Source organism: Triticum aestivum, chromosome 1A (genome assembly GCF_018294505.1).
Source record: "Triticum aestivum cultivar Chinese Spring chromosome 1A, IWGSC CS RefSeq v2.1, whole genome shotgun sequence".
Classification (NCBI taxonomy): Eukaryota; Viridiplantae; Streptophyta; class Magnoliopsida; order Poales; family Poaceae; genus Triticum; species Triticum aestivum.
Window position 1 is genome coordinate 65773155 of NC_057794.1, and position 18386 is coordinate 65791540.

At 45.0% G+C, this 18386-nt stretch overlaps 1 protein-coding gene across 2 annotated transcripts; it reads right to left on the reverse strand.

Moving 5' to 3' along the window:
* Positions 1 to 543: 543 nt before the first annotated feature.
* On the reverse strand, positions 544 to 4536 carry LOC123095698 (CBL-interacting protein kinase 17). Of its 2 annotated transcripts, none has more exons than XM_044517283.1 (12): positions 4163 to 4536; positions 3020 to 3091; positions 2791 to 2898; positions 2566 to 2646; positions 2409 to 2462; positions 2207 to 2332; positions 1888 to 2097; positions 1660 to 1767; positions 1354 to 1470; positions 1186 to 1248; positions 1010 to 1084; positions 544 to 883 (listed from the first exon to the last, which is right to left on the reverse strand). In XM_044517283.1, exons 1-12 carry the CDS (start codon positions 4430 to 4432, stop codon positions 764 to 766), a joined length of 1404 nt encoding a protein of 467 aa, XP_044373218.1. In that variant the 5' UTR covers positions 4433 to 4536; the 3' UTR covers positions 544 to 763. The 2 variants fall into 2 exon arrangements, 1 of the variants encoding a protein (XP_044373218.1); XR_006446331.1 differs by having other exon boundaries at positions 680 to 883; positions 1176 to 1248.
* Between the last annotated feature and the right edge of the window lie 13850 nt (positions 4537 to 18386).

The window sequence follows — 18386 nt, forward strand, 5'->3', positions numbered from 1 at the left end:
GGGAAACCAGGAGGAGCAGTTGTATCAGAATTATTCTCACCATCTATATCAACCGAGGCTCCCTGTTCAGTGCTTCTCATAGCAGACTGAGTTGTGTCAAGCATGGCATGCTGCAGTTCAAAGTATTGTATGAGCTACTCGTGGTTTTCATTCTGGCTGATGGAACCAAGAACCACCTCCCTATTTTTCTAAAACGTTGTCTTGAGCAGTATTATAGAGTAATACTTTCTCCGTTCACAAATATAAGTTCTAATTTTTTTGTGAATCGGGTACATATACACATTTTAGTGCGTTTGTTCACTCATTTCAATCCGCATGTAGTCCATATTGAAATATCTAAAACATCTTATATTTGTGAACAGTGGGAGTGGTTTTTTTTAGGGATAGCAATAGTTTATTTTGAATTTTTGCTTCCCTAGTTTTTTTGATTTTTGCTAGTACCTCACGGTCGTATATTTATTTTAGAATAGGGATCCTTCTCATACTCTTGATGTATTGGTTAGAACAAGTGGAGATGAATGGCGCAGATAATAAGAAGTAACAAAACCAGGTCAACAATTCATCTCTTATATGTCAATGTTCCTTTCTTCAGCTTTTTTTTCATTTACATCGCCGACAGTCAGTTTTCACCAATCGGTTATCTGTACATCTATACACTATATGATCCTAATCCTTATCCCTCACCGTCATTTCCAATCCCTGAAGAGCTATGATCCTAGGTCCTACAACATCTTGTCAGTGTGGGGGTACAACACAACACTCGTCACAAGGCAACCAGTGGCGTCGCGCCTCTGCTGTCGAAGCTGGGGAGATCGTCGTCAAAGAGCTGCTCCATCCTGAATATCTTGTCAATCCCCAGGTCACCCGAGATCCTATCGCAGAGCTGCAAAAATAAATTTCAAGAAAGCAGCATCATTAAGTCATTCACTCAATAACCACCAGCACTCAAGATGTGTAGAGTGAAGTTATGGCAGTGGCAAATCTAGTTGCTGTTAGCACTCTTGCCTACCTGTCTGTACACTGCAGGGTCACCGTGGGACTTCCTAAGCTCAACAACATGCAGAGAGGGGCCGAGCTCAAACACCTGGGATAGAAAAGCAGCACCCTAGATGTTAGCAGCTGATCTCCATCGGTTATCATTCCCATGCATTTCACTGAAGAAAAGTGCAGCTCACCGAATTATACCTCGACACAGACTAAGAATGGCAAAGGGTTGTTCGCTCCATTGCAATTGCCCGTTATTTTGAGCTGAAATATAACACGGCACATCATTTTCAGTTCCTTCAAAAGTTGTACTCAATAATGTGATGACGAAAAATCTCTACAATGTGATGATGAGAAGCTTGTGCTCACCTTGCTATGCACTCTTTGAACGTGGAGCCCCGATTGCGTTGCCGTTACTTCAATCTTGTTGAACAAATCCTTCGGTGGAAGTGCTGATGTGAACCTGATCTTTCTCTGGGACACTCCCTGCAATAAGTCCAACTGGATGAGATGAGTTGTTCTATGAGGCCGCAGTGGCAGCATTCAGTGATCATCTTGATCTAAAACATCTTGAGAAACTATGCATATGATTTTTCTTCCCAATTTTGCAGATTAAATCATTCTGATTATAGCAAGGGAGGCACAAGAAAGAAATTACTGAAAATATTTTTATACCTCTTCCTCAAAAAACCCAGAAAGATCGAGGGAAGATGCCATTCCGATCAGCTGAAAAGCGTTCATCTGACGAGTACTCTTGTCCCCAGGTGCTTCACTAATTTGCTTCTGGATAGAAAAAGGAAACAAAAAATCACCTATCAGCGGCTACAAATACGCAACACAGATGCCTATATTAGGTCATAAATTGGTCTTCAGCATTAAACAGTTTGTGTCATCTTGCCATACCTGTTTCACAGGCAGAATTGCACCAAGCCGTACATCTTCATCATCGTCATCATATGGACCAACATGAATATAGTCTTTCTGAAACCATTCGTGTTGTTTGATCTCTGCCATGTTGATTCTCTTCATCGGATTTGGTTCAAGAATCCTCTTAATAATATTTTGTGCACCAGGCGAAAGCCACTCCGGGATCTTAGCGTCACCCTTGAAAATCTACACGCAACCACATAACAGTAGTATTATTGGAATGGAATCATAGAACTATCAGAACAAAGCACCAGATATCACTTAAGTTTTTAGTTTTTTTTAAATGAATGTCTACCTTCTGATAAAGAACAACCATATTTCGGTCATCAAACGGAAGCTGGCCTATGAGCATTATGTAAAGAATTACTCCACAAGACCAGATATCCGACAGTGATCCGTCATAACCTCTGTTCTGCAGAACCTGGATATATTTGGCACGAGAATTAGCAAATATACCGTAAAACAGATAACTCGTCCCAAGGTGGCTAGTCTTTTACCTCAGGTGCAATATAGTTGGGGCTACCACAGGTTGTATGCAGTAATCCATCCTTCTGAAAAGTTGCAGACTTTAAATTCAACGAAATGAAAATATCCTCGCAACAGAAAAATCAACGAAAATATAATGATCAATACAAGGAAATTTTTCTGCCATACCCCGAGATGTTGAGGTAAAGCACATAGACCAAAATCAGAGATCTTGATGTTGCCTTTTCGGTCAATCAGAACGTTTTCAGGCTGTAACATGTAGCAGTAGGATAAGTCAGGAGAACACAGAGCAATCAACCATAATGCCATGATATATGAGAAATAATTATGTTAGATAATTGTTTGCCCCAGATTCTTCAAAAGAAAAGAAAAGAAAACTTCAGTCGCCAGTACCTTAAGGTCTCTGTGGTAGACACCCTTTCCATGGCAATAGCTCACGCCATCAATTAGCTGCTGAAAAAGTCTTCTTCCTTCTCGTTCGGATAGTTTTCCCTTCATTGCCTTTTATTTGCAGGAAAAAAATCAACTCAAAGTGTTAGAACTGACCAATGTACCTGGCAGAGAATTTTATAATGCAAAGCAAGCTTTCAGATAGTTGAAAGTAAAAGTTATAGGGGCTTACAATCCTGTCAAACAGTTCTCCTCCATTGACAAACTCAAGCACCATGTAGATCTTTGTTTTGCTAGCAGCAACCTGAATCAAGAGTTAAAAGAATTACAGGATTAATATTACGACACTGATATTATTTAAACGGGCCACGTCGATGAATTCATATGCTCATGTGCACCACAAGAGACCCAAAGAAATTCTGTCTCTCAGAAAATAAATAGTAAGATCATGGCATAGTCATAAAGATAGGGACGGGGCAGCAGCTGGTTGGCATTATTGGATATACTTGACGGCTACACATGCGATCCAAATCAAGCATTAATCCTAAAATAGAGAAGTGAATGGCCTCGAGCTGAATCTGCCTCCAACTCCACGTGCTGCTACAGGTCTAGTGGTCTACGCGCAACGCGCTACGTATAGACAAATGCTAATATCCAATGCAATCCCTACAGGCTACAATTATTGATAAGTGCTATGAATGTACGAAAACATATATAGACAAATACATTATGATGGTGCTTGCAATCCCGAGTACAAGCTGTGGCGTGCTGTGGCGTGCCCGGATGTACTGATACGTTATCGCCGTCCCGAGTACAAGCCTCCCGCAACCGTCGACTTGACAGAACATTCTCCTTATACTACCCCATAGAAGACCAACGGGCTCTTTCCCCTCCGGCGTCAAATTTTTAAATAATTGCAGCACGATTCTTCCCGGTCATCAAGCTGGTCAATGTTTTGTAACCCAGTTCGACATCCTCCATGTGTAACGCGGAATGAAGTTGTATATATAGACTATTAATATACAAAGTAGAATCCCGAAATTATAGGTTTGTGTTGCTATGAATGTAGGAAAACATATGTAGATAAATAAACATTATGATGATGATGCTTGTAATCTCCACCACGAACTATCCCTTTCCTTAAGGAATCTCTGGTTGATAATTGTAGCGTCATTCCAACCGTGGCGTGCCCGTAGTTCAAGCACCCTTGCTCGCAAGCTCGACAAGGTATTTAAAATTTAAAAATATTTTTTCCACAGTTTCTCCACCAAGGGTACTCAATCTATGGTTTCTAAACTTTCTATACACGCATCTAGCACCGAGAGAAGAACAGGAGCCGAGATCGCGATTACTACTAGTGAGTAGTACTAATTACCTCGTGGAGGCGGACGACGTTTGGGTGCGCGAGCATGGTGAGCGTGGCGATCTCCCTGCGGACCTGGTCGTCGGCGCCGCGGAGGGAGAGCACCCTGCCGCGGTCCAGGATCTTCACGGCGAAGTGGCCCCCCGTGGCGCGGTGCCGCGCGTGCTTCACCTTGCCGAAGCTGCCTTCCCCGAGCGTGCGGCCCAGCTCGTACCCGCCCAGCAGCGCCGCCCGCGCGCGGCACCCCGCCGCCGCCTCTTCCGCGTCCCCCGTCGCCACCATCTGCTGCCCGCTGCTGCCTGGAGAGCGACTCGTTCCGTCGTTCGTGGTGAATTGGGATTTGGGCCGGTGAATTGGCGTATTTCGCGTGCTGACGAGGCGAATTGGAATGTGGAGGGGGCGTATTTATAGCCCTGAATCCTCTGAGAAGTTGCTGTGTGCGTGCGTGTGGTTGTGTGTGATGTGGGGTTAGCTCGCTGTTTGGATTACCTTAATCCTGAAGCCAATCCAACAGAATAAATTAACGTTATTCATTGTGAAGGTTTGGCGAGCGGAGAAGGAAGATAAAAAGGTAAAAAGAAAAAACAGGTGTGGCTGTCTGGTTTTGACCGTCGCATGAGATGAGAGCACTCTCATATTCATCCTTGTGAAAAAGAAGCTTCAGTTGCACAGGTGCGAATGGTCCATTGCTAATTGGACAAAACTGCCGAAAATGACAATAACGCTTCTGTGGTGTGGCTATATTCAAGCTTTTTTTTTGCAGGTAGCTATATTTAGGCTTACTGGGGCGGTGTTAATATGCTTACCGTCCGGTGAGGAGAATAAATCATTTTGTCGCCACGATTCATGGTGTATTTGGATTTTAGTAAATCAAAATTTATATTTTATTGATCCAACATGCTTCAATGCATCTAATTTTGTCATTTGGATTTTAGAATTTTAAATTTGTAATTTTATTGTGCCTTTTGTTTTTCTTTGGCTACTCCATCTTTCTAGAGGGACGCCAGGTTATGAAATATCGGTCATAAATTGAATCTTAAACATGTTTGCACATTTTGGGCAACAAACGTCTACATTGACTCGGTCCTACCATCCATCATTACGGCTTGTTTGGTTGGAAGAGAGTTTGTGAATTTTATTCCTTCGGATATTTTCCCCAGGGCCGGCCCTGAGGGGGTGGCAGGGGGGCGGCCGCCCAGGGCCCCCGAAATCTAGGGGCCCCCTCCAGGGTTCGCAAGGAGCCCATGGCCCAGACCATAAGGAGGCAGCGACCTAGACGCACGTAGTCCAGGAGTATTCATGTTTTCCTTCTTTCCATCACGAGTTCGCAGCTTCGCGACGATACTATTCCCCGAGGGCCCCGATCGTGAGACGCGCCGCCGATGTAGATCGCTCTCCGCCATGCGGCCGGCTGGTCTTCCTCCAGGTCCCCGGGCCCGTTGTGTTATCCCGCGTTCGCGAGATGCCTCTCATTGCAAGACGAAGCCACCCCACTTGTAAGGTCATCCCTAACCTCCTTTTTCTAGTTGGTCACGTTCATATGGTGCAGCCGCAGTCAGATCTTAGAAGGTCTCGCATATGATGCAGTACAAAATTTTGATTTCGTGTGCCCGTTGCTCTATTTCTTACTTCAATCTAGACTTTGTCAACACAACACCAATCGCCTTATCTATTGAAAAAATTGCCTACTATGTGTTCGATTGTCGGTCTTTGCATTCTCTCTCCAAATCATCATGACTGCAAATTTAACTTAAAAATTGGAAGAAGGTCTCAACTATTCTTACGTGCATAATTTCAATCCAAGCATGGTTATATAACAAAGCCACTCAGACTCCCATAGCCATCGGGTAGGTAAATGATCTTTTATTGTTGCAAATGAAGCTTTAAAACTTTATAAACCTTTCATCTTGATGTTTGCCCTCTATCAAGTATTCGATTTGTCTAATTAAGTAAAGGAATACACCATTTACAAATTTTGTGTTATTTTGGAACAATAGACAATAATAAGTTAAGTAAAGGAATGAACTAAAAAATGAGATTATTATTTTGATCTTTATAGTAGGGTCCCTGGTTGTAATTTCGCCTTGGGCCCCCGAAATATCAGGACCGGCCCTGATTTTCCCTTCAGATAGAGTATCTAAATGACAACTTTTGTGATTTTCCTTTCATTTGTATTTGCATTGTTATCTTATAAAATTGATGCATGTCTTGTACTTATGTGTTTTCATTCATATGATTCAAAGCAGCTCGTACAAAGGGTTTCTGAAGGCCATCTAAGCCCCTAATGTGTTTTGTTGTTGATGCAGAGAATTAGCGGGACTAACCGTCCATTGATCGCTGCCATAGATAACACTGCCAAGATGGAATTGCTCAAGGAAGAGTTATTTGCATGGCCGGCATCATCGACAATGCGCCACCGAGAATGACTTTATTATACATTTTTTCTGAAACTATCACCCGGGGGGGGGGGGGGATGCTCCCCACATGAATATATTTCAAAGATTTTTTTTACATAAGAGTGTTAGGAGATGTGAGAGGAGAGGTGATCACGCCACATCCGGTACACTTTTGACTTTATTTTGTCTCTTGTTGCGGAGGTCGGGCCATTGATGGAAGACATGGAGTTTATTCTATAGAAACTTAGACAGGAACAAAATATGGTAGCAGATCGACTAACGATATACCCTCGCACTGAGTATAGCATTATTGTATATATAGCCCTAAATTGGACCCGTGTATCGAGAAGCTTTTGCCTCTTTGTTGTAGCCCTATATTATACGAGAGAAGATAAATTCATCCCACTAAAAGAAAAGACTTTCACGCTTCACATATCGGTGGAGGTTACCGCCCCGGCGCAGCTTGATCCATAGCCACTACATGGACTAGTGGGATAGACGTGGACGTGGACTTCCATGTTTCTAGCAATACCATAGCCGAAGTAGGAGCACCAGGAAGAGTACGGGGCCGAGCGGTAGAAGGCGACATCTACGCCACCGCGTGCGCCAGCGGTAGGGCTACCGTCGCCGGGCTACCGCCACCGGGCTACCGCCACCAGCGTGGCCACTGGCGGAGGACCCCGGTGGGCAAGGTGTGGCAGCTGCCACACCTTGATTTGGTCCAATTTTTTTATATATGTACACTTCGTTCGCTAATCGCTAGGATTCTGAGAATCGCTAATCGCTAAGTAGAGATATTAGAGAGAGAGATCATTTTATTGGGCCAGACAGCCTTAGCCAGCCCAGTATTTGGGCCTTCTAGAGACGCATCGCACATGAACGGCATCGATCGATTCAAGCCAGGAGCAGGCGGAGAGGTAGAGCTATTCGAGCCAGGCAAACAGCGACCGAGCGACGCAGCCACTCACGCAGACCGGCATACACACGGAGCAAACAACAAACCCTAGCGCGGCGGTGGCCAGATGGGGCGGCGGGTCGGCGGCTGTGGCGTCGAGCACTCGTCGGGCAAGCGTGAGGTGTGGCTGGGCACTGCCGACACACGGATGCGGGCACGCGGCGACCGGCGGCTGCGGCTGGGCCTAGCGAATGGCGCGTCAGCACAGGCTGCGACTGGGCCTAGCGAACGGCGCGGCAGCACAACGCGGCAGCAGCCAGCTGCCCAGCTTCGCGTCCTTCTCGTCTCGGCCGTCAGAAGATGGAGAGTAAGGGGAAGGGGCCAAAGGGGAGAGGTACATTTTCTGAATTTTGTAGCATTTTTTAATACCTTGTTATATGCACAATCAGTAGTTTCAATTCCAATGATTTATCTCTTCTATTGCAAATGCAAATCATTTTTGGTACTGTATGGGCTATAATTATTCAGATTAGATGCATGTATATTTTCTAAATTATAAATCATTTTTGGGTAGCATTTTTTGACATCTTGAAAGCAATGCAATGTAGTGATAATTTAATGGTGTGAAATTGTGAATTGCAGGAAGGTAAGGCACTGCCATTGCCCGAGTCTTCTAGACATCATTGGAAGCTTCATTATCTGTATGTTTTAAGTTGTTTTTCTATTGAAACATGTCTGCATTTTCATCGTATTTGGTTATTTGTTTGTGGTATGCAATGTTAGTGTGTACTGACTCTTTTGGTTTGCACCAAAAAATTCTTTGCTTAAGACTTCGTCACACCTTAAAGTTTTCGTCCTCCGCCTCTCAGCGTGGCCATGGTCGCCTCCAACCTACACCGACCTCGTCGGCTACGAGGACAAGCAGTGGGCTCCAGATCCAGCGAGCGCGTGCTCCGTCGGCCGCCGTGGTTAGATCTAGGGTTTATTTAATTTTTAGTTATATATTTTTGGTTTAATTAATGGAATGGACTTTTGACCACCATATATATACTACCTCTATAAAGCAATATAAAAGAGTATCAATCACTACTTTACCGATTTAAACGCTCTTATATTTTTTTATAAAAAAGGCTCTTATATTTCTTTACGGAGGAAGTACTTTAAATAAAAAAGAAAAAAACTTGAACTGCGACGCCCGTGTTGGGTGCACTGGCGTGCCGCGGACACGGACGGACATTTTAAGACAGCGGTTTTAACTTTAAAAAATGAAATAAGGTTCCAAACGCTCTTATATTTTCTCCAAAAGAACACTCATATATTTCTTTACAGAAGGAGTACTTCAAATCACAAAGAAAAAAACACATGAAATGTGTCGCGCGTGATGGGTGCGCTGGCGGGCCCGCGGAGACGGACGGACATTTGGTGTCCGCTGGCCACCCAAACGGATAAAAACAGATACATTTTGTGTCAATTTGAGTCAGCTTGTTGGACTTGACATTTTCTTTTCATATTCTCCTTTTGTAATTTTAAGATAGTGGTTTTAACTTTTAAAAATGAAACAGGGTTCCATGAAGCTCCGGGTAAAATTTGCACTTATCCATCCTTAGTCTAAAGCTCTCGGCTGAGAACTTCCAGATGAAAACTAGTACAGTACTATTTTCTCTGTTCCAAAATAGATAACTCAACTTTATACTAATTTTAATATAAAGTTGAGTCATCTATTTTAAAACGGAGGGAATAGGTGAATACTTGCGTGAGGGGTATATACAAGGAAAACGAACCCGTAAAAAGTAGTATACGTACTAGGATAACTGGATGAGGGCACGCGGACGTGGACAAAATGATCCAGGGCTAGTCCTTTAGCCGCCCCACCTGTTGCTTCCAGACTCGATTAATCCAAGGGGGTCCGTCTTCTCAGTCGCTGTATTTACCTCTTTTTTTTCAGGGAAAGTCACTGTATTTACCTAATACGTATATGTTCATTTCATAAGTGTGCATGCGGTAACTTGGCGTAACGAGACCGTATCTCGCCGGTCGGGCCTAGCTATATTCCGTATTCTTACGTAATCTCTCACCTCAGCCTGTCATCTAGCTGAAGCTAATGCCGTGATCAAATATTTGGTTTCGGTGCAGTACGACGTGGACCGTAATAGAAGCATAGCATTAAGGCGCAGTCCGCAGTTTACTTCTCTTCGGAGAAATAAGAGCATCTACAGCCGGGCGGCCTAAACCGGCCTTAAATGATCGTACGGCTCACCCAATCATTGACCGGTCATGATTTTTCGATCCAAACGGGTTTCAAACTTTCAGGCTAACGGCATTTTTCATATTCAACCCAAATATTTAAAGGATAATGGGGCGCTCGGGCGCGCCTAGGCACGCCCGCCACGTCGGACGGACGGCGGGGTCCGCACGTGGAAATGTTCGAAAACTCAGCGGTCCGAAGCTCGTCTTCTCCGTCGGACCGGTGGCGCCGCGTGGTGCCGCTCCAGCGGGCCGTGTAGTGCCTTGCCCGACTATTTAAGTCGACCGGCGACACTGAATGTTGGCGAACGTAGCAGAAATTCAAAATTTTCCTACGTGTCACCAAGATCTATCTATGGAAAAACCAGCAACGAGGGGAAGGAGAGTGCATCTACATACCCTTGTAGATCGCTATGCGGAAGCGTTCAAGAGAACGGGGTTGAAGGAGTCGTACTCGTCGTGATCCAAATCACCGGAGATCCTAGTGCCGAACGGACGGCACCTCCGTGTTCAACACACGTACAGCCCGGTGACGTCTCCCATGCCTTGATCCAGCAAGGAGAGAGGGAGAGGTCGAGGAAGACTCCATCCAGCAGCAGCACAACAGCGTGGTGGTGGTGGAGGAGCGTGGTACTCCAGCAGGGCTTCGCCAAGCACCGCAAGAGACGAGGAGGAGAGAGGTAGGGCTGCGCCAGGGAGAGATCAAATCCTGTGTCTTGGACAGCCCAAACCCCCCACTATTTATAGGAGAAGGGGAGGAGGGTGCGCCCCCTCTAGGGTTCCCACCCCTAGGGGGCGGCAGCCCTAGATGGGATGGAGGGGGGGGGCCAAGAGGGAGAGAGGGGGGCGCGCCCTAGGGTGGGCCTTAGGCCCATCTGCGCCTAGGGTTTCCCCCTTCTCCTCCTAGCTGCGCCTTGGGCCTTGTGGGAGGCGCACCATCCCACTCAGGGGCTGGTCCCTTCCCACTCTTGGCCCATGCAAGCCTTCGAGGCTGGTGGCCCCACTTGGTGGACCCCCGCGACCCTCCCGGTGGTCCCGGTACGTTACCGATAAACCCGAAACTTTTCCGGTGACCAAAACAGGACTTCCCATATATAAATCTTTACCTCCGGACCATTCCGGAACTCCTCGTGACGTCCGGGATCTCATCCGGGACTCCGAACAACATTCGGTAACCACATACAAACTTCCTTTATAATCCTAGCGTCATCGAACCTTAAGTGTGTAGACCCTACGGGTTCGGGAACCATGCAGACATGACCGAGACGTTCTTCGGTCAATAACCAACAGCGGGATCTGGATACCCATGTTGGTTCCCACATGTTCCACGATGATCTCATCGGATGAACCACGATGTCGAGGATTCGATCAATCCCGTATTCAATTCCCTTTGTCTAGCGGTATTGTACTTGCCCGAGATTCGATCGTCGGTATCCCGATACCTTGTTCAATCTCGTTACCGGCAAGTCTCTTTACTCGTTCCGTAACACATCATCCCGTGATCAACTCCTTGATCACATTGTGCACATTATGATGATGTCCTACCGAGTGGGCCCAGAGATACCTCTCCGTTACACGGAGTGACAAATCCCAGTCTCGATTCGTGCCAACCCAACAGACACTTTCGGAGATACCTGTAGTGTACCTTTATAGCCACCCAGTTACGTTGTGACGTTTGGCACACCCAAAGTATTCCTACGGTATCCGGGAGTTGCACAATCTCATGGTCTAAGGAAATGATACTTGACATTAGAAAAGCTTTAGCATACGAACTACACGATCTTTGTGCTAGGCTTAGGATTGGGTCTTGTCCATCACATCATTCTCCTAATGATGTGATCCCGTTATCAACGACATCCAATGTCCATGGTCAGGAAACCGTAACCATCTATTGATCAACGAGCTAGTCAACTAGAGGCTTACTAGGGACATGGTGTTGTCTATGTATCCACACATGTATCTGAGTTTCCTATCAATACAATTCTAGCATGGATAATAAACGATTATCATGAACAAGGAAATATAATAATAACTAATTTATTATTGCCTCTAGGGCATATTTCCAACAGTCTCCCACTTGCACTAGAGTCAATAATCTAGTTCACATCGTCATGTGATTAACACTCACAGGTCACATCGCCATGTGACCAACATCCAAAGAGTTTACTAGTGTCACTAAACTAGTTCACATCATCATGTGATTAAGACTCAATGAGTTCTGGGTTTGATCATGTTTTGCTTGTGAGAGAGGTTTTAGTCAACGGGTCTGCAACATTCAGATCCGTATGTACTTCGCAAATCTCTAGGTCATATTATAAATGCTGCTTCCACGCTCCACTTGGAGCTATTCCAAATGGTTGCTCCACTATACGTATCCGGTTTGCTACTCAGAGTCATTCGGATAGGTGTTAAAGCTTGCATCGATGTAACCCTTTACGCCGAACTCTTTATCACCTCCATAATCGAGAAACATGTCCTTATTACTCCAAGGACAATTTTGACCGCTATCTAGTGATCCACTCCTGGATCACCTTTGTACCCTCTTGCCAGACATGTGGCAAGGCACACATCAGGTGCGGTACTCAGCATGGCATACCGTATAGAGCCTATGACAAAAGCATAGGGGACGACATTCGTCCTTTCTCTTTCTTCTGCCGTGGTCGAGCTTTAAGTCTTAACTTCATACCTTACAACTCAGGCAAGAACTCCTTCTTTGACTGATCCATCTTGAACACCTTCAAGATCATGTCAAGGTATGTGCTCATTTGAAAGTACCATTAAGCGTTTTGATCTATCCTTATAGATCTTGATGCTCAACGTTCAAGTAGCTTAATCCAGGCTTTCCATTGAAAAACACTTTTCAAATAACTCTGCATGCTTTCTAGAAATTCTACATCATTTCTGATCAACAATATGTCAACAACATATACTCATCGGAAATTCTATAGTGCTCCCACTCACTTCTTTGGAAATACAAGTTTCTCATAAACTTTGTATACACCCAAAATCTTTGATCATCTCATCAAAGCATACATTCCAACTCCGAGATGCTTACTCCAGTCCTTAGAAGGATTGCTGGAGCTTTGCATACTTATTAGCATCTTTCAGGATTGACAAAACCTTCCGGTTGTATCACATACAACCTTTCCTCAAGAAAATCGTCGAGGAAACAATGTTTTGACATCCTATCTGCAAGATTTCATAAATAATGCAGTAATCGCTAATATAATTCCAACAGACTCTTAGCATCGCTACGAGTGAGAAAGTCTCATCATAGTCAACTCCTTGAACTTGTCGGAAAAAATCTTAACGACAAGTCGAGCTTTCTTAATGGTGATACTTACCATCATTGTCCGTCTTCCTTTTAAAATCCATCTGTACTCAACAGCCTTACGACCATCGAGCCGTTCTGCCAAAGTCTACACTTTGTTTTCATACATGGATCCTCTCTCGGATTTTATGGCCTCGAGCCATTTATCGGAATCCGGGCCCACCATCGCTTCTCCATAGCTCGTAGGTTCATTGTTGTCTAGCAACATGACTTCCAAGACAGGATTACGTACCACTCTGAAGTAGTACGCATCCTTGTCATCCCACGAGGTTTGGTAGTGACTTGATCTGAAGTTTCATGATCACTATCATAAGCTTCCACTTCAATTGGTGTAGGTGCCACAGGAACAACTTCCTGTGCCCTGCCACACACTAGTTGAAGAGACGGTTCAATAACCTCATCAAGTCTCCACCATCCTCCCACTCAATTCTTTCGAGAGAAACTTTTCCTCGAGAAAGGACCCGATTCTAGAAACAATCCCTTATTGCTTTCGGATCTGAGACAGGAGGTATACCCAACTGTTTTGGGTGTCCTATGAAGATGCATTTATCCGCTTTGGGTTCGAGCTTATCAGCCTGAAACTTTTTCACATAAGCGTCGCAGCCCCAAACTTTTAAGAAATGACAGCTTAGGTTTCTCTAAACCATAGTTCATACGGTGTCATCTCATCGGAATTACGTGGTGCCCTATTTAAAGTGAATGTGGTTGTCTCTAATGCCTAACCCATAAACTATCGTGGTAATTCGATAAGAGACATCATGGTATGCATCATATCCAATAGGGTGCAGTTATGATGTTCGGACACACCATCACACTATGGTGTTCCAGGCTGTATTAGTTGTGAAACAATTTCCACAATGTCTTAATTCTGTGCCAAACTCGTAATTCAGATATTCATCTCTATGATCATATCATAGATCTTTTATCCTCTTGTCACGACGATCTTTCAACTTCACCCTGAAATTACTTGAACCTTTCAATAATTCAGACTCGTGATTCATCAAGTAAATATACTCAACATCTACTCAAATCATCTGTGAAGTAAGAACATAACGATATCCACTACATGCCTCAGCACTCATTGGACTGCACACATCAAAATGTATTACTTCCAACAAGTTGCTTTCTAGTTCCATTTTACTGAAAACGAGGCTTTCAGTCATCTTGCCCATGTGGTATGATTTGCATGTCTCAAGTGATTCAAAATCAAGTGAGTCCAAACGGTCCATTTGCATGGAGTTTCTTCATGCATATACACCAATAGACATGGTTCGCATGTCTCAAACTTTTCAAAAACGAGTGAGCCCAAAGATCCATCAACATGGAGCTTCTTCATGCGTTTTATACCGATATGACTTACGTGGCAGTGCCACAAGTAGGTGGTACTATCATTACTATCTTATATCTTTTGGCATGAACATGTGTATCACTACGATCGAGATTCAATAAACCATTCATTTTAGGTGCAAGACCATTGAAGGTATTATTCAAATAAACAGAGTAACCATTATTCTCCTTAAATGAATAACCGTATTGCGATAGACATAATCCAATCATGTCTATGCTCAACGCAAACACCAATCTCGATGGTAGAGGGAGCGTACGATATTTGATCAACCTTGGAAATACTTCCAACACATATCGTCATCTCACCTTTAGCTAGTCTCCGTTTATTCCGTAGCTTTTATTTCGAGTTACTAACACTTAGCAACCGAACCGGTATCTAATACCCTGGTGCTACTAGGAGTACTAGTAAAGTACACATTAACATAATGTATATCCAATATACTTCTATCGACTGCAGCCTTCTCATCTACCAAGTATCTAGGGTAATTCTGCTCCAGTGGCTGTTCCCCTTATTACAGAAGCACTTAGTCTCGGGTTTGGGTTCAACCTTGGGTTTCTTCACTAGAGCAGCAGCTGATTTGCCGTTTCATGAAGCATCCCTTTTTGCCCTTGCCCTTCTTGAAACTAGTGGTTTCACCAACCATCAACAATTGATGCTCCTTCTTGATTTCTACTTTTGTGGTGTCAAACATCGCGAATATCTCAAGGATCATCATATATGTCCCCGATACATTATAGTTCATCACGAAGCTCTAGCAGCTTGGTGGTAATGACTTCGGAGAAACATCACTATCTCATCTGGAAGATCAACTCCCACTCGATTCAAATGATTGTTGTACTCAGACAATCTGAGCACAAGCTCAACAATTGAGCTTTTCTCCTTAGTTTGTAGGCTAAGAAAATCGTCGGAGGTCTTATACCTCTTGACGTGGGCACGAGCCTGAAATCCCAATTTCAGCCCTCGAAACATCTCATATGTTTCGCGACGTTTCAAAACGTCTTCGGTGCCTCAACTCTAAACCGTTTAACTGAACTATCACGTAGTTATCAAAATGTGTATGTCAGATGTTCGCAACATCCACAGACGACGTTCGAGGTTCAGCACACTGAGCGGTGCATTAAGGACATAAGCCTTCTATGAAGCAATGAGGACAATCCTCAGTTTACGGACCTAGTCCGCATAATTGCTACTATCAACTTTCAACTAAATTTTCTCTAGGAACATATCTAAACAGTAGAACTAAAGCGCGAGCCACGACATAATTTGCGAAGACCTTTTGACTATGTTCAGGATAATTAAGTTCATCTTATGAACTCCCACTCAGATAGACATCCCTCTAGTCATCTAAGTGATTACATGATCCGAGTCAACTAGGCCGTGTCCGATCATCACGTGAGACGGACTAGTCATCATCGGTGAACATCTTCATGTTGATCGTATCTACCATACGACTCATGCTCGACCTTTCGGTCTCTTGTGTTCCGAGGCCATGTCTGTACATGCTAGGCTCGTCAAGTCAACCTAAGTGTTTCGCGTGTGTAAATCTGTCTTACACCCGTTGTATGTGAACGTTAGAATCTATCACACCCGATCATCACGTGGTGCTTCGAAACAACGAACTGTCGCAACGGTGCACAGTTAGGGGGAACACTTTCTTGAAATTATTATGAGGGATCATCTTATTTACTACCGTCGTTCTAAGTAAACAAGATGCAAAAACATGATAAACATCACATGCAATCAAATAATAGTGACATGATATGGCCAATATCATATAGCTCCTTTGATCTCCATCTTGGGGCTCCATGATCATCTTGTCACCGGCATGACACCATGATCTCCATCATCGTGTCTCCATGAAGTTGCTCGCCAACTATTACTTCTACTACTATGGCTACCGGTTAGCAATAAAGTAAAGTAATTACATGGCGTTGTTCAATGACACGCAGGTCATACAATAAATAAAGACAACTCCTATGGCTCCTGCCGGTTGTCATACTCATCGACATGCAAGTCGTGATTCCTATTACAAGAACATGATCAATCTCATACATCACATATATCATTCATCACATCCTTTTGGCCATATCACATCACATAGCATACCCTGCAAAAACAAGTTAGACGTCCTCTAATTGTTGTTTGCATGTTTTACGTGGCTGCTATGGGTTTCTAGCAAGAACGTTTCTTACCTACGCAAAAACCACAACGTGATATGCCAATTGCTATTTACCCTTCATAAGGACCCTTTTCATCGAATCCGATCCGACTAAAGTGGGAGAGACAGACACCCGCTAGCCACCTTATGCAACTAGTGCATGTCAGTCGGTGGAACCAGTCTCACGTAAGAGTACGTGTAAGGTCGGTCCGGGCCGCTTCATCCCAGAATGCCGCCGAATCAAGATTGGACTAGTAACGGTAAGCATATTGAACAAAATCAACGCCCACAACTACTTTGTGTTCTACTCGTGCATAGAAACTACGCATAGACCTAGCTCTGATACCACTGTTGGGGAACGTAGCAGAAATTCAAAATTTTCCTACGTGTCACCAAGATCTATCTATGGAGAAACCAGCAACGAGGGGAAGGAGAGTGCATCTACATACCCTTGTAGATCGCTATGCGGAAGCGTTCAAGAGAACGGGGTTGAAGGAGTCATACTCGTCGTGATCCAAATCACCGGAGATCCTAGTGCCGAACGGACGGCACCTCCGCGTTCAACACACGTACAGCCCGGTGACGTCTCCCATGCCTTGATCCAGCAAGGAGAGAGGGAGAGGTTGAGGAAGACTCCATCCAGCAGCAGCACAACGGCGTGGTGGTGGTGGAGGAGCGTGGTACTCCAGCAGGGCTTCGCCAAGCACCGCAAGAGACGAGGAGGAGAGAGGTAGGGCTGCGCCAGGGAGAGATCAAATCGTGTGTCTTGGGCAGCCCAAAACCCCCACTATTTATAGGAGAAGGGGAGGAGGGTGCGCCCCCTCTAGGGTTCCCACCCCTAGGGGGGCGGCAGCCCTAGATGGGATGGAGGGGGGCGGCCAAGAGGGGGAGAGGGGGGCGCGCCCTAGGGTGGGCCTTAGGCCCATCTGCGCCTAGGGTTTCCCCCTTCTCCTCCTAGCTGCGCCTTGGGCCTTGTGGGAGGCGCACCAGCCCACTCAGGGGCTGGTCCCTTCCCACTCTTGGCCCATGCAAGCCTCCGGGGCTGGTGGCCCCACTTGGTGGACCCCCGGGACCCTCCCGGTGGTCCCGGTACGTTACCGATAAACCCGAAACTTTTCCGGTGACCAAAACAGGACTTCCCATATATAAATCTTTACCTCCGGACCATTCCGGAACTCCTCGTGACGTCCGGGATCTCATCCGGGACTCCGAACAACATTCGGTAACCACATACAAACTTCCTTTATAACCCTAGCGTCATCGAACCTTAAGTGTGTAGACCCTACGGGTTCGGGAACCATGCAGACATGACCGAGACGTTCTCCGGTCAATAACCAACAGCGGGATCTGGATACCCATGTTGGTTCCCACATGTTCCACGATGATCTCATCGGATGAACCACGATGTCGAGGATTCGATCAATCCCGTATTCAATTCCCTTTGTCTAGCGGTATTGTACTTGCCCGAGATTCGATCGTCGGTATCCCGATACCTTGTTCAATCTCGTTACCGGCAAGTCTCTTTACTCGTTCCGTAACACATCATCCCGTGATCAACTCCTTGATCACATTGTGCACATTATGATGATGTCCTACCGAGTGGGCCCAGAGATACCTCTCCGTCACACGGAGTGACAAATCCCAGTCTCGATTCGTGCCAACCCAACAGACACTTTCGGAGATACCTGTAGTGTACCTTTATAGCCACCCAGTTACGTTGTGACGTTTGGCACACCCAAAGTATTCCTACGGTATCCGGGAGTTGCACAATCTCATGGTCTAAGGAAATGATACTTGACATTAGAAAAGCTTTAGCATACGAACTACACGATCTTTGTGCTAGGCTTAGGATTGGGTCTTGTCC

Coding starts and splice junctions, on each gene's coding strand:
- LOC123095698 (XM_044517283.1), bottom strand. CDS start 4,432: ATGGTGGCGACGGGGGACGCGGAAGAGGCGGCGGCGGGGTGCCGCGCG. Junction 2,647..2,790: donor TCTACCACAGAGACCTTAAG/GTACTGGCGACT, acceptor TACATGTTACAG/CCTGAAAACGTTCTGATTGA. Junction 2,463..2,565: donor CTTTACCTCAACATCTCGGG/GTATGGCAGAAA, acceptor GCAACTTTTCAG/AAGGATGGATTACTGCATAC.